General features: G+C 49.4%; 1 protein-coding gene across 2 annotated transcripts in view; it reads right to left on the bottom strand.

The window, feature by feature from the left end:
• Positions 1 to 21,858, bottom strand: part of POGLUT1 (protein O-glucosyltransferase 1) — a 153,408-nt gene that overhangs the window by 17,176 nt on the left and 114,374 nt on the right. The window contains exon 9 of one of the 2 annotated variants that reach the window (XM_077293552.1): positions 5,088 to 5,255. The exons of the other annotated variant lie outside the window; for it this stretch is intronic. Within the exon in view, the coding sequence (XP_077149667.1) occupies positions 5,088 to 5,255 (168 nt within the window). The remainder of the gene's footprint in view (positions 1 to 5,087; positions 5,256 to 21,858) is intronic. 2 annotated transcript variants of the gene reach the window in all.

Below are 21,858 nucleotides of genomic sequence, written 5' to 3' on the forward strand. Positions count from 1 at the left end.
TCTGGTCAACTGGCCTTGTACCTGAATGGGCTGTCATCTTCCTACGCAAGTCAAAACCTCCTGTGTGCGTGCCACAGGTGGGGTAGTTGGCCCTGGAAGCTCTGAAGTCGCAGCTGCCATTTTCCCGGTGTGTCATCGAAAGGGTGAGAGTCTAATGTGCACCATCTTGGGGTATTTTGCTGGGACTGTTCTATGTGTTATCTGCCTGTTTTGTGGTTCATTAAGCATTGCCACACTGTTTTGCCCTCACCCTGTGTTGTCTGAGTAGCGTTATGTCCATGTTAAAAGGAGAGCGGGCATTCGGCAGGACGATCCCAGGTCCCTGCAATTTCGGCTAGTGGACCGGGCACTCGCTGACCCCCCGTGTCTCCACAGTGATTGTCTGTGATTCAACATAAAGTAACATGTATTTGCGAAGCGTAAAGGAAATAATACAATGTTTTCTAATTATTTTACAAATATAAATCTGATAATTGTGCATTTATATTCAGCCCCCTTAGTCAGTACTTTGTAGGTCCACCTTTCTATGCAGTCTTTTCGGGGTCTGTCTCTCTCCTTTCTATGCAGTCTTTTCGGGGTCTGTCTCTCCCTCCTTTCTCTGCAGTATTTTGGGGGTCTGTCTCTCCCTCCTTTCTCTGCAGTCTTTTGGGGGTCTGTCTCTCCCTCCTTTCTCTGCAGTCTTTTGGGGTCTGTCTCTCCACCTTCCTCTGCAGTCTTTTGGGGGTCTGTCTCTCATCCTTTCTCTGCAGTCTTTTGGGGTCTGTCTCTCCTCTTTTCTCTGCAGTCTTTTGGGGTCTGTCTCTCCAGCTTTCTCTGCAGTCTTTTGGGGTCTGCCTCTCCTTTCTCTGCAGTCTTTTGGGGTCCTTCTCTCCTCCTTTCTCTGCAGTCTTTTGGGGTCTGTCTCTCCCTCCTTTCTCTGCAGTCTTTTGGGGTCTGTCTCTCCACCTTCCTCTGCAGTCTTTTGGGGTCTGTCTCTCCTCCTTTCTCTGCAGTCTTTTGAGGTCTGTCTCTCCCTCCTTTCTCTGCAGTCTTTTGGGGTCTGTCTCTCCACCTTCCTCTGCAGTCTTTTGGGGTCTGTCTCTCCACCTTTCTCTGCAGTCTTTTGGAGTCTGTCTCTCCTCCTTTCTCTGCAGTCTTTTGGGGTCTGTCTCTCCCTCCTTTCTCTGCAGTCTTTTGGGGTCTGTCTCTCCTCCTTTCTCTGCAGTCTTTTGGGGTCTGTCTCTCCCTCCTTTCTCTGCAGTCTTTTGGGGTCTGTCTCTCCACCTTTCTCTGCAGTCTTTTGGGGTCTGTCTCTCCACCTTTCTCTGCAGTCTTTTGGGGTCTGTCTCTCCACCTTCCTCTGCAGTCTTTTGGGGTCTGTCTCTCCTCCTTTCTCTGCAGTCTTTTGGGGTCTGTCTCTCCACCTTTCTCTGCAGTCTTTTGGGGTCTGTCTCTCCCACCTTTCTCTGCAGTCTTTTGGGGTCTGTCTCTCCTCCTTTCTCTGCAGTCTTTTGGGGTCTATCTCTCCACCTTTCTCTGCAGTCTTTTGGGGTCTGTTTCTCCTCCTTTCTCTGCAGTCTTTTGGGGTCTGTCTCTCCCACCTTTCTCTGCAGTCTTTTGGGGTCTGTCTCTCCTCCTTTCTCTGCAGTCTTTTGGGGTCTGTTTCTCCTCCTTTCTCTGCAGTCTTTTGGGGTCTGTCTCTCCTCCTTTCTCTGCAGTCTTTTGGGGTCTGTCTCTCCCTCCTTTCTCTGCAGTCTTTTGGGGTCTGTCTCTCCTCCTTTCTCTGCAGTCTTTTGGGGTCTGTCTCTCCCTCCTTTCTCTGCAGTCTTTTGGGGTCTGTCTCTCCACCTTTCTCTGCAGTCTTTTGGGGTCTGTCTCTCCACCTTTCTCTGCAGTCTTTTGGGGTCTGTCTCTCCACCTTCCTCTGCAGTCTTTTGGGGTCTGTCTCTCCTCCTTTCTCTGCAGTCTTTTGGGGTCTGTCTCTCCACCTTTCTCTGCAGTCTTTTGGGGTCTGTCTCTCCTCCTTTCTCTGCAGTCTTTTGGGGTCTATCTCTCCACCTTTCTCTGCAGTCTTTTGGGGTCTGTTTCTCCTCCTTTCTCTGCAGTCTTTTGGGGTCTGTCTCTCCCACCTTTCTCTGCAGTCTTTTGGGGTCTGTCTCTCCCTCCTTTCTCTGCTGTCTTTTGGGGTCTGTCTCTCCACCTTCCTCTGCAGTCTTTTGGGGTCTATCTCTCCACCTTTCTCTGCAGTCTTTTGGGGTCTGTCTCTCCACCTTTCTCTGCAGTCTTTTGGGGTCTGTCTCTCCCTCCTTTCTCTGCAGTCTTTTGGGGTCTGTCTCTCCTCCTTTCTCTGCAGTCTTTTGGGGTCTGTCTCTCCCTCCTTTCTCTGCTGTCTTTTGGGGTCTGTCTCTCCACCTTTCTCTGCAGTCTTTTGGGGTCTGTCTCTCCTCCTTTCTCTGCAGTCTTTTGGGGTCTGTCTCTCCACCTTTCTCTGCAGTCTTTTGGGGTCTGTCTCTCCACCTTTCTCTGCTGTCTTTTGGGGTCTGTCTCCTCCTTTCTCTGCAGTCTTTTGGGGTCTGTCTCTCCTCCTTTCTCTGCAGTCTTTTGGGGTCTGTTTCTCCACCTTTCTCTGCAGTCTTTTGGGGTCTGTCTCTCCCACCTTTCTCTGCAGTCTTTTGGGGTCTGTCTCTCCTCCTTTCTCTGCAGTCTTTTGGGGTCTGTCTCTCCACCTTTCTCTGCAGTCTTTTGGGGTCTGTTTCTCCTCCTTTCTCTGCAGTCTTTTGGGGTCTGTCTCTCCCACCTTTCTCTGCAGTCTTTTGGGGTCTGTCTCTCCTCCTTTCTCTGCAGTCTTTTGGGGTCTGTCTCTCCCACCTTTCTCTGCAGTCTTTTGGGGTCTGTCTCTCCTCCTTTCTCTGCAGTCTTTTGGGGTCTGTCTCTCCACCTTCCTCTGCAGTCTTTTGGGGTCTGTCTCTCCTCCTTTCTCTGCAGTCTTTTGGGGTCTGTCTCTCCACCTTTCTCTGCAGTCTTTTGGGGTCTGTCTCTCCTTTCTCTGCAGTCTTTTGGGGTCTGACTCTCCTTTCTCTGCAGTCTTTTGGGGTCTGTCTCTCCCACCTTTCTCTGCAGTCTTTTGGGGTCTGTCTCTCCAGCTTTCTCTGCAGTCTTTTGGGGTCTGTCTCTCCTCCTTTCTCTGCAGTTTTTTGGGGTCTGTCTCTCCACCTTCCTCTGCAGTCTTTTGGGGTCTGTCTCTCCTCCTTTCTCTGCAGTCTTTTGGGGTCTGTTTCTCCACCTTTCTCTGCAGTCTTTTGGGGTCTGTCTCTCCCACCTTTCTCTGCAGTCTTTTGGGGTCTGTCTCTCCTCCTTTCTCTGCAGTCTTTTGGGGTCTGTCTCTCTCCTCCTTTCTCTGCAGTCTTTTGGGGTCTGTCTCTCCTCCTTTCTCTGCAGTCTTTTGGGGTCTGTCTCTCCCACCTTTCTCTGCAGTCTTTTGGGGTCTGTCTCTCCTCCTTTCTCTGCAGTCTTTTGGGGTCTGTCTCTCCTCCTTTCTCTGCAGTCTTTTGGGGTCTGTCTCTCCTCCTTTCTCTGCAGTCTTTTGGGGTCTGTCTCTCCTCCTTTCTCTGCAGTCTTGGGGTCTCTCTCCTCCTTTCTCTGCAGTCTTTTGGGGTCTGTCTCTCCCACCTTTCTCTGCAGTCTTTTGGGGTCTGTCTCTCCTCCTTTCTCTGCAGTCTTTTGGGGTCTGTCTCTCCCACCTTTCTCTGCAGTCTTTTGGGGTCTGTCTCTCCTCCTTTCTCTGCAGTCTTTTGGGGTCTGTCTCTCCCACCTTTCTCTGCAGTCTTTTGGGGTCTGTCTCTCCTTTCTCTGCAGTCTTTTGGGGTCTGACTCTCCTTTCTCTGCAGTCTTTTGGGGTCTGTCTCTCCCACCTTTCTCTGCAGTCTTTTGGGGTCTGTCTCTCCAGCTTTCTCTGCAGTCTTTTGGGGTCTGTCTCTCCTCCTTTCTCTGCAGTTTTTTGGGGTCTGTCTCTCCACCTTCCTCTGCAGTCTTTTGGGGTCTGTCTCTCCTCCTTTCTCTGCAGTCTTTTGGGGTCTGTTTCTCCACCTTTCTCTGCAGTCTTTTGGGGTCTGTCTCTCCCACCTTTCTCTGCAGTCTTTTGGGGTCTGTCTCTCCTCCTTTCTCTGCAGTCTTTTGGGGTCTGTCTCTCTCCTCCTTTCTCTGCAGTCTTTTGGGGTCTGTCTCTCCTCCTTTCTCTGCAGTCTTTTGGGGTCTGTCTCTCCCACCTTTCTCTGCAGTCTTTTGGGGTCTGTCTCTCCTCCTTTCTCTGCAGTCTTTTGGGGTCTGTCTCTCCTCCTTTCTCTGCAGTCTTTTGGGGTCTGTCTCTCCTCCTTTCTCTGCAGTCTTTTGGGGTCTGTTTCTCCTCCTTTCTCTGCAGTCTTTTGGGGTCTGTCTCTCCACCTTCCTCTGCAGTCTTTTGGGGTCTGTCTCTCCTCCTTTCTCTGCAGGTTTTGGGGGTCTGCCTCCCCAGCTTTGCACATCTAGAGGTGACATTTTGCCCCTTCTTTGCACACGCGCTCATGTTCAGTGAGGTTGGATGGAGACGTCTGTGATCAGTGATTTTCACGTCTAGTCACAGATTCTCTGGGATTTGGGCCTGGACTGTGACTTCGCCGATCACACACAGAATATATGTGCTTTCTTCTTCTGCACAACTTTATCCCTGACCTGTCTGGTGGGCTCCTTGGTTTTCATCATGAGGTTTCATCCCTACTGTTCACACACAAACCTCTGAGGCCTCCACAGAACAGCTGTAGTTATACTGAGGACACAATGTACTAATGATGTGACTTCTTATATTTATCGGCAGCAGACTACAGGGGGCTGAATACAAAGGCACCTCCTCGCAATTACCAGATTTATACTTTTACAATAATTAGTAAACCTTGTATCGTTTCCTTTACGCGTCACAAATACTTGAAACTTTGTGCTATATCACAGAAAGTCCCAATAAAATAGATGTTTGTGGTTTAACGGATCACGGGGTGTGAAGACTTTTTCAATGAACTGTATAGAGTGCAGGTGAGGAAGCCGGGATGCATGGCTGGATATATACATGGTGGAGTTACCGTAGGTCGGAGAGGTCGGAGCTGACGGGAATATAGTGCACCCACGGCTCCAGGCGATGGTAGAAGAATTCCTGCCACTCGTCTCCAACGTGAAACACCAGTGAGCGGCACAGGAAGAGATGCTTCATCCGGAAACTGGCGGCAACCCCGCGGAAATTAAACAGGTACCTGCCGCGGAGAGAGGGGCTTACAATGGTGAAGAGGAGGTACACGGAGGGTATATAGGGGGAACAGGAGGTACACGGAGGGTATATAGGGGAACAGGAGGTACACGGAGGGTATAGAGGGAAACAGGAGGTACATGGAGGGTATATAGGGGAACAGGAGGTACACGGAGGGTATAGAGGGGGAACAGGAGGTACACGGAGGGTATAGAGGGGGAACAGGAGGTACACGGAGGGTATATAGGGAAACAGGAGGTACATGGAGGGTATATAGGGGAACAGGAGGTACACGGAGGGTATAGAGGGGGAACAGGAGGTACACGGAGGGTATATAGGGGGAACAGGAGGTACACGGAGGGTATATAGGGGGAACAGGAGGTACACGGAGGGTATAGAGGGGGAACAGGAGGTATAGAGGGTATACAGGGGGAACAGGAGGTATACAGAGGGTATAGAGGGGGAACAGGAGGTACACGGAGGGTATAGAGGGGGAACAGGAGGTACACGGAGGGTATAGAGGGGGAACAGGAGGTACACGGAGGGTATATAGGGGGAACAGGAGGTACACGGAGGGTATATAGGGGGAACAGGAGGTACACGGAGGGTATAGAGGGGGAACAGGAGGTACACGGAGGGTATAGAGGGGGAACAGGAGGTACACGGAGGGTATAGAGGGGGAACAGGAGGTATAGAGGGTATACAGGGGGAACAGGAGGTATACAGAGGGTATAGAGGGGGTAAATAGAGGGGAACAGGAGGTACACGGAGGGTATATAGGGGGAACAGGAGGTACACGGAGGGTATAGAGGGGGAACAGGAGGTATAGAGGGTATACAGGGGGAACAGGAGGTACACGGAGGGTATAGAGGGGGTAAATAGAGGGGAACAGGCAGTATATAGAGGGTATACAGGGGGAACAGGAGGTATACAGAGGGTATAGAGGGGGTAAATAGAGGGGAACAGGCAGTATATAGAGGGTATACAGGGGGAACTGGAGGTACACGGAGGGTATATAGGGGGAACAGGAGGTACACGGAGGGTATATAGGGGGAACAGGAGGTACACGGAGGGTATATAGGGGGAACAGGAGGTACACGGAGGGTATAGAGGGGGAACAGGAGGTACACGGAGGGTATATAGGGGAACAGGCGGTATAGAGGGTATACAGGGGGAACAGGAGGTATACAGAGGGTATAGAGGGGGTAAATAGAGGGGAACAGGCAGTATATAGAGGGTATACAGGGGGAACTGGAGGTACACGGAGGGTATACAGGGGGAACAGGCGGTATATAGAGGGTATACAGGGGGAACAGGAGGTACACGGAGGGTATATAGGGGGAACAGGAGGTACACGGAGGGTATAGAGGGGGAACAGGAGGTACACGGAGGGTATATAGGGGGAACAGGAGGTACACGGAGGGTATATAGGGGAACAGGCGGTATAGAGGGTATACAGGGGGAACAGGAGGTATACAGAGGGTATAGAGGGGGTAAATAGAGGGGAACAGGCAGTATATAGAGGGTATACAGGGGGAACTGGAGGTACACGGAGGGTATACAGGGGGAACAGGCGGTATATAGAGGGTATACAGGGGGAACAGGAGGTACACGGAGGGTATATAGGGGGAACAGGAGGTACACGGAGGGTATAGAGGGGGAACAGGAGGTACACGGAGGGTATAGAGGGGGAACAGGAGGTACACGGAGGGTATAGAGGGGAACAGGCGGTATAGAGGGTATACAGGGGGAACAGGAGGTATACAGAGGGTATACAGGGGGAACAGGAGGTACACGGAGGGTATACAGGGGGAACTGGAGGTACACGGAGGGTATACAGGGGGAACAGGCGGTATATAGAGGGTATACAGGGGGAACAGGAGGTACACGGAGGGTATATAGGGGGAACAGGAGGTACACGGAGGGTATAGAGGGGGAACAGGAGGTATACAGAGGGTATAGAGGGGGAACAGACGGTATAGAGGGTATACAGGGGGAACAGGAGGTATACAGAGGGTATAGAGGGGGTAAATAGAGGGGAACAGGCAGTATATAGAGGGTATACAGGGGGAACTGGAGGTACACGGAGGGTATATAGGGGGAACAGGAGGTACACGGAGGGTATATAGGGGGAACAGGAGGTACACGGAGGGTATATAGGGGGAACAGGAGGTACATGGAGGGTATAGAGGGGGAACAGGAGGTACACGGAGGGTATATAGGGGAACAGGCGGTATAGAGGGTATACAGGGGGAACAGGAGGTATACAGAGGGTATAGAGGGGGTAAATAGAGGGGAACAGGCAGTATATAGAGGGTATACAGGGGGAACTGGAGGTACACGGAGGGTATACAGGGGGAACAGGCGGTATATAGAGGGTATACAGGAGGAACAGGAGGTATACGAAGGGTATATAAGGGAACAGGAGGTATATATAGAGGGCAACAGGAGGTACATGGAGGGTATATAGAGGGGAACAGGAGGTATACAGAGGGTATAGAGGGGGTAAATAGAGGGGAACAGGCAGTATATAGAGGGTATACAGGGGGAACTGGAGGTACATGGAGGGTATACAGGGGGAACAGGCGGTATATAGAGGGTATACAGGAGGAACAGGAGGTATACGAAGGGTATATAGGAGAACAGGAGGTATATATAGAGGGCAACAGGAGGTACATAGAGGGTATACAGGGGAACAGGAGGTATACAGATGATAAATAGAGGGAAAAGGCAGTATATAGAGGGTAAGAGGGTAAATAGAGGGGAACAGGCAGTATATAGAGGGTATACAGGGGGAACTGGAGGTATACAGAGGATATATAGGGGAACAGGAGGTATACAGAGGGGAAGAGGAGGTACACGGAGGGTATATAGGAGAACAGGAGGTACACGGAGGGTATACAGGGGGAACAGGCGGTATAGAGGGTATACAGGGAGAACAGGAGGTATAGCGGAGAACAGATAGTATACAGAGGGTATATAGGGGAACAGGCAGTATATAGAGGGGAACAGATAGTATACAGAGGGTATATAGAGGGGAACAGGATGTATATAGAGGGTAAATAGAGGGGAACAGGCAGTATATAGAGGTATACAGGGGGAACTGGAGGTATACGGAGGGGAACAAGAGGTACACCGAGGGTATAGAGGGGGAACAGGAGGTATACAGAGGGTATATAGAGGGGAACAGGAGGTATACAGAGGGTATAGAGCGGGTATAGAGGGTAAATAGAGGGTAACAGGTGGCATACAGAGGGTATGGAGTGGAACAGGAGGTATATGGAGGGTATTAGGGGGAATAAGAGGTATACGGACAGTATACGGAGGGTATATATAGAGGGGAACAGGAGGTTAGAGGGTATAGACCGGGTGTAGGGAGGGTATATAGAGGGCAACAGTTAGGCTACTTTCACACTAGCGTTAACTGCAATACGTCGCAAATGCGTCGTTTTGCCGAAAATACGCATCCAGCAAAAGTTCTTGCTGGATACGTTTTTTCGTCATAGACTAACATTAGCAACGCATTTGCGACGCATTGCCACACGTCGCGTCCGTTTTGCGACGCTTGGGCGTGTGTTAGCGGACCGTCGGGAAAAAAAAACGTTACATGTAACGTTTTTTGCTCCCAACGGTCCGCTTTTTCCGACCACGCATGCGCGGCCGGAACTCCGCCCCCACCTCCCCGCACTTCCCCGCACCTCACAATGGGGCAGCGGATGCGTGGGAAAAATGCATCCGCTGCCCCCGTTGTGCGGCGGAGACCACGCTAGCGTCGGGAACCTCGGCCCGACGCACAGCGACGGGTTGTTCCCGACGCTAGTGTGAAAGTAGCCTTAGTATACAGAGGGTATAGAGATAGGAGAGGTACGTCAGTGACTGGAAGAACGAGATCAGCAGCTCACAGAACTGTCCATGTACCAGAGTCTACATAGAGACTACAGACTGGCCCCATAACTGGAGAAACTCCCGGACCCCAGAGACCGCCAGATCCTGAGCCGGTATGGACTCAGTGCCCACAGTCTGGCCATCGAGGTCGGCCGGCACAGACAGAACTACAAGCCCAGGGAGGAAAGACTGTGCCTACACTGTGATCAGGAGGCCATAGAGGACGAAACCCACTTCCTGCTACACTGCTCCAAATACTCAGCAGTGAGGGACACTCACTTCAGGAGACTCTCACATCTCTTCCCGGATTTCAGCTCCATGAAGGAGGAAGAGAAGACATATATCCTGCTGGGGGAAGAAGAGAGCGCGGTGGAGATAGCAGCGCGGTATGTGAGCGAATATCATAGACTGCGAGAAAGCCAGCCATGATGCCATGGACCTCCTTACCCCCACCCTGTACCCCATCCATCGTCCCCGCAGTCCCCATCCATTATCCCCACAGTCCCTATTCCCTACTGTACTTGTGCTTTGGCAAAACTAATGTTTATTTGGTCCTGCCAATAAAGCTTCTTTGAGTGTATATAGGGGAATAGGAGCTATACGTAGGGTATACAGAGGAAAAGGAGCTATACAGAGGGTATACAGAGGAAAAGGAGGTATACAGAGTGTCACAAACTCCCTGGTATTACTGCTGAAGGAGAGCTGCACACAGCAGCAGGAGAGCTGAGCAAAGCACCGTGTAACTAACCAGGTAACAACAGGACCTGAACCATGTGACAGAGAGGCGTTCGGGGCGGAGCCAGATGTCGGGGCGGAGCCAGACGTCGGGGGCGGAGCCAGACGTCGGGGTGCAGAGGAGACGATAAACACAGGAGAATAGTCAAACAAGCTGAGATCAGACTGAGGCAAGAACCTTCGGAGCTCAATAAGAACAATTTATTGTTCAGTGTTCAAAGAAAAAAATTGGCAAAACATCCACCATATACAAAAGAAAAACAGAACGTTCTGCCTGCTGAAAATGGACGCCTCAGTGCGGCGGCGGGCTGCCGGTGTGTCTGTGCGGGCGTTGCGTGTTTTCAGCAGGCATTACATTGCCGAAACGTTGCCGCTGAAGAGTATCTGTGTATATCAACGTTCTGTTTTTTCTTTTGTATATGGTGGATGTTTTGCCTCTTTTTACTTTGAACGCTGAACAATAAATTGTTCTTATTGAGTGCCAAAGGTTCTTGCCTCAGTCCATTTTGGTTTTTTTCCTTCAGAAACCATTTTGCATTAAAACAGTGAGCACCCCTTATATCCCAAATAATAAGCTAAGATCAGAAGCAGGAGATCACGAGGTACCAAAGGGGTGAGATAGGGGATTGTCAGAAGGGAAGCCAGAAATCCAAAAGAACATACAAGCAGAGTAACGCACAGAGAGCAAGGAAAACAATTGCAAACCGGGCACACATTCCAGGGGTCAGTCACACAGACTAGACGAAAGTATAGCTGACAAGGAATCCTAGTCTGGAGTGAGTATAACTACCCCTCCCAGATCGAAAGGGAGGCCTGCAAAATTAACCCTGAGAGAACAGGACGTTAACCATGTCCTATACATGACAGTACCCCCCTCTCAGGGTATCTGGCATGAAAAGCCCACACCAGTCGATCAGCGTGCACAGAACTGACCGGAACTTATGACCGATCCTCAATGGAGTATCCCTTCCAGTGGATTAGGTACTGAAGCCCCCGGCGCACCCACCGTGAAATCAATGATGCGCCCTATCTTGTTCTCCAGCTGACCCTCTACCAACACTGGTGGGACATTGGATGAGGAATCTTGTCTATCCGTCCCCACAGGTTTTAATAGGGACCTGTGGAAGACATTAGATATTTTGAAGGAGGTGGGCAACTATAATCTATAGGCCACCGGGTTGATCACCTCTACAATCTCGTATGGACCTATAAACCTGGGGCCCAACTTCATACTGTAGAGGGTATCTTAAGTTTGATGTTACGGGTAGACAACCACACCTTCTCCCCCATAGCCAACGCAGGAGCTGACCCACTCCTCCTGTCCTCAAAATGTTTGTACTTCTGGGCTTTAGAGATGTTCCCCTGAACCTCCCTCCAAAGAATTCTTAACTGTTGCAATCCATGCAGGAAAATTCTCCAAACTGACGAACAAACCCATAATTGACCTGAAGGGGAGATTTACCAGTAGACTGATTAATACGACAGTTGAATGCAAATTCTGCCATGTGTAATACCTCACACCAGTCCTCCTGTCTGGAAGAGGCAAGGAATCTCAAAATTTGTTCCATCGACTGGTTGGTGCGTTTAGTCTGTCCGTTAGATTCTGGGTAATAAGCAGAGGAGAATGACAATGTAACCCCAACTTCTTACAAAAAGCCCTCCAAAACCTGGCCACAAATTGCACACCCCGGTCAGACACAAGATTCACAGGTACCCCATGCAACCGAACTATGTGCTGTATAAACAAGCGAGCCAAGGTTTCAGCAGAAAGTAACGCAGGTAACGGCACAAAGTGGGCTTGCTTCGAAAACCTATCAACCACTACCCATACTACTGAGTTGCCCTTGGAAGACGCAAGATTAGTGATAAAATCCATGGACAAGTGTGTCCATGGTTTATCTGGAATTGGTAAAGGTTCAAATTCCATGGCCGGCCAGACCAGAGAGCTCTTAGAGCGAGCACACACCCCACAAGTATTCACTAACCTTTTGATATCAGTACCCAAAGAGGGCCACCAAAAACTCCAAGCTACTGCTCCCCGGTAGCTGCAATCCCAGGGTGAGCACTTAACACAGAATCATGAAATTCTTGCAGGAGTGTGAGATGGAAATGTACGGGTACAAACATTTTACCGAGGGGGGTTTATTCCTGGGAGCTTGTGCTTCCAAAATCTCTCTGTAACTCATATGAGACTTCTGCCACAACCACTCCCGGTTGAAGAATGGAGGAAGGAGGTTCTGGAGGGGACACAGAATCAAAACTTCGGGATAAGGCATCCGCCTTTACATTTTTAGACCCTGGTTGGAACGTAATGGTAAAATGAAATTGAGAAAAAAAAAGTGCCCACCGAGCCTGTCTGGGGGTCAATCTCTTAGCGGACTCGATATAGGCCAGGTTTTTATGATCAGTGATGACCGTAACGGGATGAACAGCCCCCTCCAGAAAATGCCTCCATTCTTCGAAGGCCAATTTAACCGCCAACAATTCCCTGTTGCCGACATAATTTCTCTCGGCCAAAGATTTTTTTTTTAGAGAAAAAGGCACAGGGTTTAAGGTTAGTAAGCGTCGACCTCCACGATAAAAGGTCTTGATGGATCGGGTAGTATCAAGACGGGGGCTGAAAGTAAAACATTTCTTCAGTGTCTGGAAGGAATTTTTTGCGGCCACAGACCAATCTTTTGCATCCGCCCCTTTGAGAGTGAGGTCCATCAAGGATTTCACCACCTGCAAAAACCCTTTAATGAACTTCCTATAGAAGTTAGCGAAGCCCAGGAATCGTTGCAATCCCTTCAGGTCATGAGGTTGTACCCAATCAGAAATGGCCTGAACCTTCCCCGGATCCATGCGGAATCCCTCCCCTGATACAATTAAACCCAGAAAAGACAGTTCTTGCATAAAGAATGAGCACTTCTCCAGCTTAGCGTATAAATGGTTCTCCCTGAGTCTCACAAGAACCGTACGTAGATGGTAGATGTGACTGAGTGTCCTCCGAGTATATCAAGATGTCATCCAGGTAAATGACCATGTAGCGCCCAATCAGGTCAGAAAAAACAACATTAATGAAATTCTGGAAAAACAGCAGGGGTGATAGTGAGACCGAAGGGCATAACCAAATTTTCAAATAAACCCTCGGTCATCAGAAATGCTGTTTTCCATTCATCTCCTTCCTGGATCCTTATCAGGTTATAAGCCCCTAGTAAGTCAAGCTTAGAAAACCATTTGACCCCCGTGAGTTGATGACATAAATCCGGAACCAGAAGAAGAGGGAACGTGTTTTTTACAGTAATCTTATTCAGTTCCCGAAAGTCGAGGTACGGTCGCAAACCACCATCTTTTTTCTTCACAAAGAAAAACCCTGCTGCCACGGATGAGAGGGCCGAATATACCCCTTGCGGAGGCTCTCTGTGATGTATTCTTCCATGGCTTGGCGCTCAGGCCCGGACTAACTGTACAGATGAGCCTTGGGTAATTTGGCTCCTGGGACTATATCAATAGCAAAATCACCAGGTCGATGTGGTGGAAGCACTTCAGCCTCGCTTTCGGAAAACACGTCTTTGAAGTCCTTCAGGTACTCCGGAATACCCTCCAGAACGACAGACGACACAGATACAGACTTTACCAGGTTAACAAAAGGTCCCAGGTTACAACAAGGACCATTACCCTTACATCCCCCCATTGAGTGATCTCCCCCGCCACCCAATCAATGACAGGATTGTGGCATTGCAGCCAGGGCTTTCCCAGTACTAGTCCGGCAGGTAGATTATTCATCACAAAACAACTTAATTTTTCCACGTGAAAGTGGTTTCAGAGAAAAGACATCAGTCCTAAAACAAATTCCATCCCATGTAAGAGGGGATGAATCAACAGACACAACCTTAACAGGGTCTTTCAGCCTGACTGTCCCTATCTTATTACGAGTCACAACTTGGGCATCAATCAAATTAATGGAAGAACTGCAGTCAAAGGCGGTGGTCATGACAGGACCACCAGCAAGTTCCAATTCCACCTGGTGCACAAATTTTGCAAGTGAGAAAAAATGTACCAGGTAGTCTGGACAACCTCCACGATTGTTGCCTCACGACTCAGTCGTTTCTCTGATGGTTTCACTGAAGAAGGGCGGTTCCTTTTCCAATGTCCAGAGGCTCCACAGTAAAAACATAGTAGGTTGTCTCTACGGTGCCTTCTCTCTTTCTCCTCAACTGAGATTGACGCAATCTCCATGGGCTCAGATACAGGTGCAGTGTTACACAATTTGGACTACAAGGGTGTCTCTTGTTGCATTATTCCTCTAGCACGGAGTCTCCGGTCCATCCAGACCATCTGCGTCATGGCGTCCTACAAGGTGTCAGGAGGATGTAATGCCAGAGCGTCCTGTAGACGGTCAGACAGACCTCTGCGGAACAACCCCCTCAGGACGGCATTGTTCCAAAACACTTCGGATGCCCAACGCCTAAATTCTGAGCAGAACCATTCAGCGGAGTGCCTCTCCTGTGTGACACTCATCACCATATCCTCTGCCAGACGCACTCTATCAGGCTCATCATAAATGTGCCCCAGAGCCTCAAAGAACAGGTTCACAGACATACATTCAGGAGCAGAGGAAGAGAGGAGAGAAAGCCCATGCCTGTGGAGCCCCCCTTAACAAGTACATTACGACCCCAATCCTCTGCCCTTCATTTCCAGAGGTCCGGGGACGCAATTCGAATTAAAAAAACGGCTTGCATCCCTCCTTGAAGACCCTAAACAATTTTTTATCTCTGGAAAAATTGTCGGGTAACTTTACCGGTGGCTCGGGGTCCACTAGGGATACATCAGTGGGGCCCACCTCCTGGAAACCCAACGGAGAAGACCCCTGTAAAGCACCTGTTACATCTCTCTGCACCTGTTAGGCCGGCGTCACACTAGCGAGTTTTACGGACGTATGAGCGCAGAAAATACGTCCGTAAAATACGCATTACACACGGCCCAATGATTCTCTATGGGGCAGCTCCTATCAGCCGCATATTACGCATCCATAATATACGGTATGTTACGGGCGTAGAAAATCGCAGCATGCTGCGTTTGTCACCGTATTGCGCAAAAAATACGCCAATGAAAGTCTATGGAGGCGAGAAAATTACAGATTACACACGGACCAGCAGTGTGACTTGCGAGAAATACGCAGCAGTGTTAGTGAAAAGCCGGTAATTCAGTGCAGTGTACAGTAAAATCACACTGACAGAATAGAATAGGTAGAATAAATGTCTACACATAGAATATATATATATATACACACACGTCAGTGAGACACATATATATATTTATATTTAATTCAGCTCTAGATAGCATAAAAGCAGGTAATTCAATTGTCGGCTTTTGCTATCTCCTTCACAAACCCGACATGATATGACACATGGTTACATACAGTAAACCATCTCATATCCCTTCTTTTATTACATATTCCTCACTAATAATGTAACAAGTGTCTCTGTGTAAAATTTGGGGGCTCTAGCTATTAAATTAAAGGGTTAAATCCCAGAAAAAATTGGCGTGGGCTCCTGCGTAATTTTCTCCGCCAGAGTGGTAAAGCCAGTGACTGAGGGCAGATATTAATAGCCTAGAGAGGGACCATGGTTATTGGCCCCCCCCCCCCCCCCCGGCTACAAACATCTGCCCCCAGCCACCCCAGAAAAGGCACATGTGTAAGATGCACCTATTCTGGCACTTGGCCTCTCTCTTCCCACTCCCTGTAGTGGTGGGATATGGGGTAATGAAGGGTTAATGTCAGCTTGCTATTGTAAGGTGACATTAAGCCAGATTAATAATGGAGAGGCGTCAATTATGTCACCTATCCATTATTAATCCAATAGTACGAAATGGTTAAGAAAACACACACACACATGATTAAAAAGTATTTTAATGAAATAAAGACACAGGTTGTTGTAATATTTTATTATACTGGTAATCCACCTGAAGACCCTTGTCACCTGAAATAAAGTTTAAAAAAAACAAACAACAATATTCCATACCTTCCATCGTTCAGTCTTGTCCCACGATGTGAATCCGTCTGAAGGGGTTAAATCATTTTACACCCAGGAGCTGTGCTAATGCAGCTGTGCTCCTGCCTGTAAAACATGGTGAATGAATGGAGTGCAGGGGAATGTCCTGTAGTTACCTCGAGTCGCGGTGATGCGCCCCCTGCTGGATGAACTCATATGAACTTGAGAGTGAGAAAATATTCTGAAAAGTTCCCACGCTCGAGTTCATATGAGTTCATCCAGAAGGGGGCGCATCACCGTGACTCGAGGTAACTACAGGACATTCCCCTACACTCCATTCAATCCTTACAATAGCAAGGTGGCATTAACCCTTCATTACCCCATATCCCACCGCTACACGGGAGTGGGAAGAGAGTGGCCAAGTGCCAGAATAGGCGCATCTTCCAGATGTGCCTTTTCTGGGGTGGCTGGGGGCAGATGTTTTTAGCCATGGGGGGGCAATAACAATGGACCTTCTCTAGGCTATTAATATCTGCCCTCAGTCACTGGCTTTACCACTCTGGCGGAGAAAATTGCGCGGGAGGCCACGCCAATTTTTTCCAGGATTTAACCCTTTAATTTAATAGCTAGAGGGCCCAAATTTTACACAGAGACACTTCTATCATTACTAGTGAGGAATATGTAATAAAAGAAGGGATATGAGATGGTTTACTGAATGTAACCATGTCTCATATTGCTTGCGTTGAGAAACACGTGATGGTGTCTCCGCGGCTTTTCTACATGCATTTGCATATTTCCCATAAGGGATGGGGGCAATGTTCTGGATCACTGCGTTGAGAAACACGTGATGGTGTCTCCGCGGTGTTGGATGCTTTGGTCTCCCCGAGGTCATTCACCCTTATGTTCATGTCTCATATCCTGTCGGGTTTGTGAAGGAGATAGCAAAAGCCGGCAATTGAATTACTGACTATTCTGCCATCTAGCGCTGAATTAAATATAGATTATATATAGAGAGAGAGAGACTGTGTATATGTTTTTTAGAATATTTTAGCCGATGGATCCATGATTTGTCCATTTTGGAAGCCTGTGAGAAAAAAACGCCGTACGGAAGCCATACGGATGACACACAGATAAATTTGTGCGTAAAAATCGCATCCTCGCATTGAATATGGAACAGAGTTTTGGGACAATTTCTGTGTATTACGGCCGTAACAAAGGGACCGTGTTTTCATACGCTGAGTGTGATGCTGGCCTTAGTGCGAGTGGATCAGGGTTGCTGCTCCATGCTGGGAGAGCTCATTAACCTGCCCCGTGAGAGCCTGTACCGGATCCATAATATACTAACACCCCACCACCAGGGAAAGTCTGTGGGGTCAGCTATGATGTCACAAACTCCCGGGTATTACTGCTGCGGGGAGAGCTGCACACAGCAGCAAGGCAGCTGAGCAAAGCGCCAGGTTAGGCTTCTTTCACACTAGCGTTGGCACGGGGCCGTCGCTATGCGTTGGCCAGACGTGCCGATGAGCGTTGTGAAAGTAATGCCCGACGGGGACAGTGGATACAGTCTTACGACGCTTCCGCTGCCCCATTCATTGGAATGTCCGGGGAGGCGGGGGCGGAGTTACATGTAACGTTATTTTGTGCCGACGGTCCGCCAAAACACAATGCATCTGTTGCACGATGGTTGCGACGTGTGGCAATGCGTCGCTAATGACAGTCTATGCGTTTTTTCTCATAAACGACGCACTGCGACGTATTACAAACGACGCTAGTGTGAAAGTAGCCTTATAACCAGGCAAAAACCACGACCGGAACCATGTGACAGAGTAGGAGGCGGTCGGGGGCGGAGCCAGACGCCGGCGGAGCCAGACCCCGGCGTAGCCAGACCCCGGCATGCAGAGGAGACGATTAACACAGGAGACTAGTCAAACAAGCCAAGATCAGAGCCAGGAGATCACGAGGTACCAAAGGGGTGAGATAGGGGATTGTCAGAAGGGAAGCCAGAGGTCAGAAATCCAAAAGCACATACAAGCAGAGTAACGCACAGAGAGCAAGGAAAACAACTGCGAACCGGGCACACACTCCAGGGGTCAGTCACACAGACTAGACGAAAGTATAGCTGACAAGGAATCCTGGAGTCTGGAGGGAGTATAAATATCCCTTTGTGATCTAAAGGAAGGCCAGAAAAATTAACCCTGGGAGAACAGGACATTAACCATGTCCTAACCATGACACAGAGGGTATAAAGAGGAAAAAGGAGGTATACAGGGGGTATATAGAGGAAAATATGAGATATATGCAGGGTATAGAGGGGAACAGAAGGTATACAGAGGATTTATAAGGGGGAATAGGAGATATACAGAGTGTATATAGGGGGTGTAAGAGCATAGTTTAGATTTATCTATCCTGACTCCATCTTCTTCATACATGCATCTCTTTCCTTGGAAAATGAAGTCTATGATCCAATAAAGGGGTCTAAGGAATGTCTTTGTCTAAAGACACAGAGATAACAGAGAAATTAAGAGGGGAGGGGCTAGTAGAACACCAAAACCCAAAAGCTGGGTGTCAATAGTGTTACCTTAGCCAATGAGATGTATGTATGCTAATGCCAGCACACATGTAGAGATGAGCTGAGCCAATTACATTGTTACAATGCATAAACAGTAATAACCTATATAAACACTGACCGGATGATGTAATAGAGGATCTGCCTCGATGCTCAATGTATCAGCGTGGATCTTCCGCGCACATATTTGAATTTTACAATTTAATTTGGAGCCGGCACAAAGTCTCAGAACGTCCCACATTATGTGGCAACAACAAAACCTGGTGCAACTAACGGGGACCCGCTAGTTCAAAGAACCGATGGATCCAAATGTTTTGCTGGTGCCTAGACAGGCTGACAAATCAAAGCTGCAGCAATACGTAAAAACGTGATTCTTACACTCCCTGAATTTGTCCCTCTCTCTTGGCGCGATAGGTTTGGGTAAGTGGGTCCGCAGGTCACGTGATCTGTTCAGAGTAAAGGTACCTTCACACTAAGCGACGCTGCAGCGATATCGACAACGATGCCGATCGCTGCAGCGTCGCTGTGTGGTCGCTGGAGAGATGTCACACAGACCGCTCTCCAGCGACCAACGATGCCGAAGTCCCCGGGTAACCAGGGTAAACATCGGGTTACTAAGTGCAGGGCCGCGCTTAGTAACCCGATGTTTACCCTGGTTACCAGTGTAAATGTAAAAAAAACCAAACACTACATACTTACATTCCGGTATCCGTAACGTCCCCCGGCATCTGCTTCCTGCACTGACTGTGAGTGACGTCACCGCTGTGCTGTGCTTTTACTTTACGGCCGGCACTCACAGTCAGTGCGAGAAGCAGACGGCGGGGGACGTGTGACAGACAACAGAAGGTGAGTATGTACTGTTTGTTTTTTTTACTTTTACAATGGTAACCAGGGTAAATATCGGGTTACTAAGCGCGGTCCTACACGGCGATCTGACGACCAAATAAAGTTCTGAACTTTCAGCAACGACCAGCGATATCACAGGGATCCTGATCGCTGCTGCGTGTCAAACACAACGAGATCGCTATCCAGGACGCTGCAACGTCACGGATCGCTAGCGTTATCTTTGCAAAGTCGCTTAGTGTGAAGGTACCTATAGTGGGTCTATAATTGTTAGACCAAGAACCCTGGTGAGACCCTGTGTACGGTGTGGAGTTCCTGTGTTGTGGGGAGTGTGGATTTCCCATTTCTCTGGTCACCTGTACGTGGGGGTGGATTGTAACGATTAGGTGATTGCGCCCGGTGGAGCCGACGTTGGGGATTGTCGGCAGTAGGAAGGAAGCCCATAGAGAGGATGTGTAAGTGATGCTGGCTTGTTCGATCAGCCTGATATGGTGGAAAACCTCTAAATGTGTAACTAGAGGCGAAGGATGAAAAACATGGTGGTAACTTTCTGTATGTAAGAGTATGTAACAAAGATGGCGCTGATCGCCTGCCGCTCCCAGTGTAACGCCACCCCTTGCATTGTCCATGAAGGAAGGACGTGTGTTTGTAGGAACCGGAATTTAGTTTGGGTGGAGATCTGTCGTGCACGTGGTGCCCCGTCGGCTCAGAGAAACCAGTAAAACCTCCTACTCTTAACAAAAGCGAACAATTCTGGTTTAACGCCCACAATTAGTCCCCACAAGTCTTGGTCATGTCTCCAATGAACAGGAGGTATACAGAGGGTATATAGGAGGTATAAGGAGGGTATATAAGAGGAATAGGAGGTATACAGGAAGAATAGGAGGTATACAGAAGGTATATATAGGAATTAGGAGTTATACGGAGGGTATATACGGGAATTAGGAGGTATAAGGAGGGTATATACGGGGAATAGGAGGTATACGGAGGGTATACAGGAAGAATAGGAGGTATACAGAGGGTATATAGGGGAATTAGGAGGTATGCAGAGGGTATATACGGGGAATAGGAGGTATACGGAGGGTATATACAGGAATTAGGAGGTATAAGGAGGGTATATACGGGGAATAGGAGGTATACGGAGGGTATACAGGAAGAATAGGAGGTATACAGAAGGTATATACGGGAATAGGAGGTATACAGAGGGTATATACGGGAATAGGAGGTATACGGAGGGTATACAGAAAGAATAGGAGGTATACGGAGGGTATATAGGGGGAACAGGAGGCAGGGGCGTAACTACCGCGGTCGCAGCGGTCGCCATTGCGACCGGGCCCCGCAGGTCAGGGGCCCCGGGCCGGCAGGTCTGAGCAGGGCCAGGCTGGCCATCGGGCACTTCTGGCAAATGCCAGAAGAGCCGATGCCAGTAGTGGGCCGCTGCACTGTTCCTCCCCCGGAACCCCCCCAGTGCCGCCGCCGCCGCCGCATTTAACTATACCGGCGTCTATGACACCGGTATAGTTCAATGCAATGATGGGAGGAGAGAGCGTCACCTGACGCTTCCTCTCCCATCATTCCCCGCTCTGCCTCTGACAGTACACTGCGGGTGCGCGATGACGTCATATCATCGCGCACCTGCAGTGTCCTGGGCAGACTGCAGCCGCCAGGAGCAGCGCGGGCAAAAGGAAAGGTGAGGAGAGTTTTTTTTTTTTTTTCTTTTTAACCGGACTGTGGGGCCATTATCGGGGGGGGGGAGATGAGATGTGGGCTGTGCTCTATATACCCCTGTGCGGGCTGTGCTGTATATACCCCTGTGGGGGCTGTGCTGTATATACCACTGTGCGGGCTCTGCTGTATATACCACTGTGCGGGCTGTGCTGTATATACCCCTGTGGGGGCTGTGCTGTATATACCCCTGTGCGGTCTGTGCTCTATATACCACTGTGAGGGCTGTGCTCTATATACCCCCTGTGCTGGCTGTGCTGTATATACCCCTGTGCGGGCTGTGCTGTATATACCCCTGTGCGGTCTGTGCTGGATATACCACTGTGCGGTCTGTGCTGGATATACCACTGTGCGGGCTGTGCTGGATATACCACTGTGCGGGCTGTGCTGGATATAACACTGTGCGGGCTGTGCTGTATATACCACTGTGCGGGCTCTGCTGTATATACCACTGTGCGGTCTGTGCTGGATATACCACTGTGAGGGCTGTGCTCTATATACCCCCTGTGCGGACTCTGCTGTATATATCCCTGTGTGGGCTGTGCTGTATATACCCCTGTGCGGGCTGTGCTGTATATACCACTGTGCGGGCTCTGCTGTATATAACACTGTGCGGGCTGTGCTGGATATACCACTGTGCGGGCTGTGCTGGATATACCACTGTGCGGGCTGTGCTGGATATACCACTGTGCGGGCTGTGCTCTATATACCACTGTGCGGGCTGTGCTCTATATACCACTGTGCGGGCTGTGCTCTATATACCACTGCGGGCTGTGCTGTATATACCACTGTGCGGGCTGTGCTGTATATACCACTGTGCGGGCTGTGCTGTATATACCACTGTGCGGGCTGTGCTGTATATACCACTGTGCGGGCTG

The sequence above is a fragment of the Ranitomeya variabilis genome, chromosome 3 (genome assembly GCF_051348905.1).
Source record: "Ranitomeya variabilis isolate aRanVar5 chromosome 3, aRanVar5.hap1, whole genome shotgun sequence".
In the NCBI taxonomy this organism is placed as follows: Eukaryota; Metazoa; Chordata; class Amphibia; order Anura; family Dendrobatidae; genus Ranitomeya; species Ranitomeya variabilis.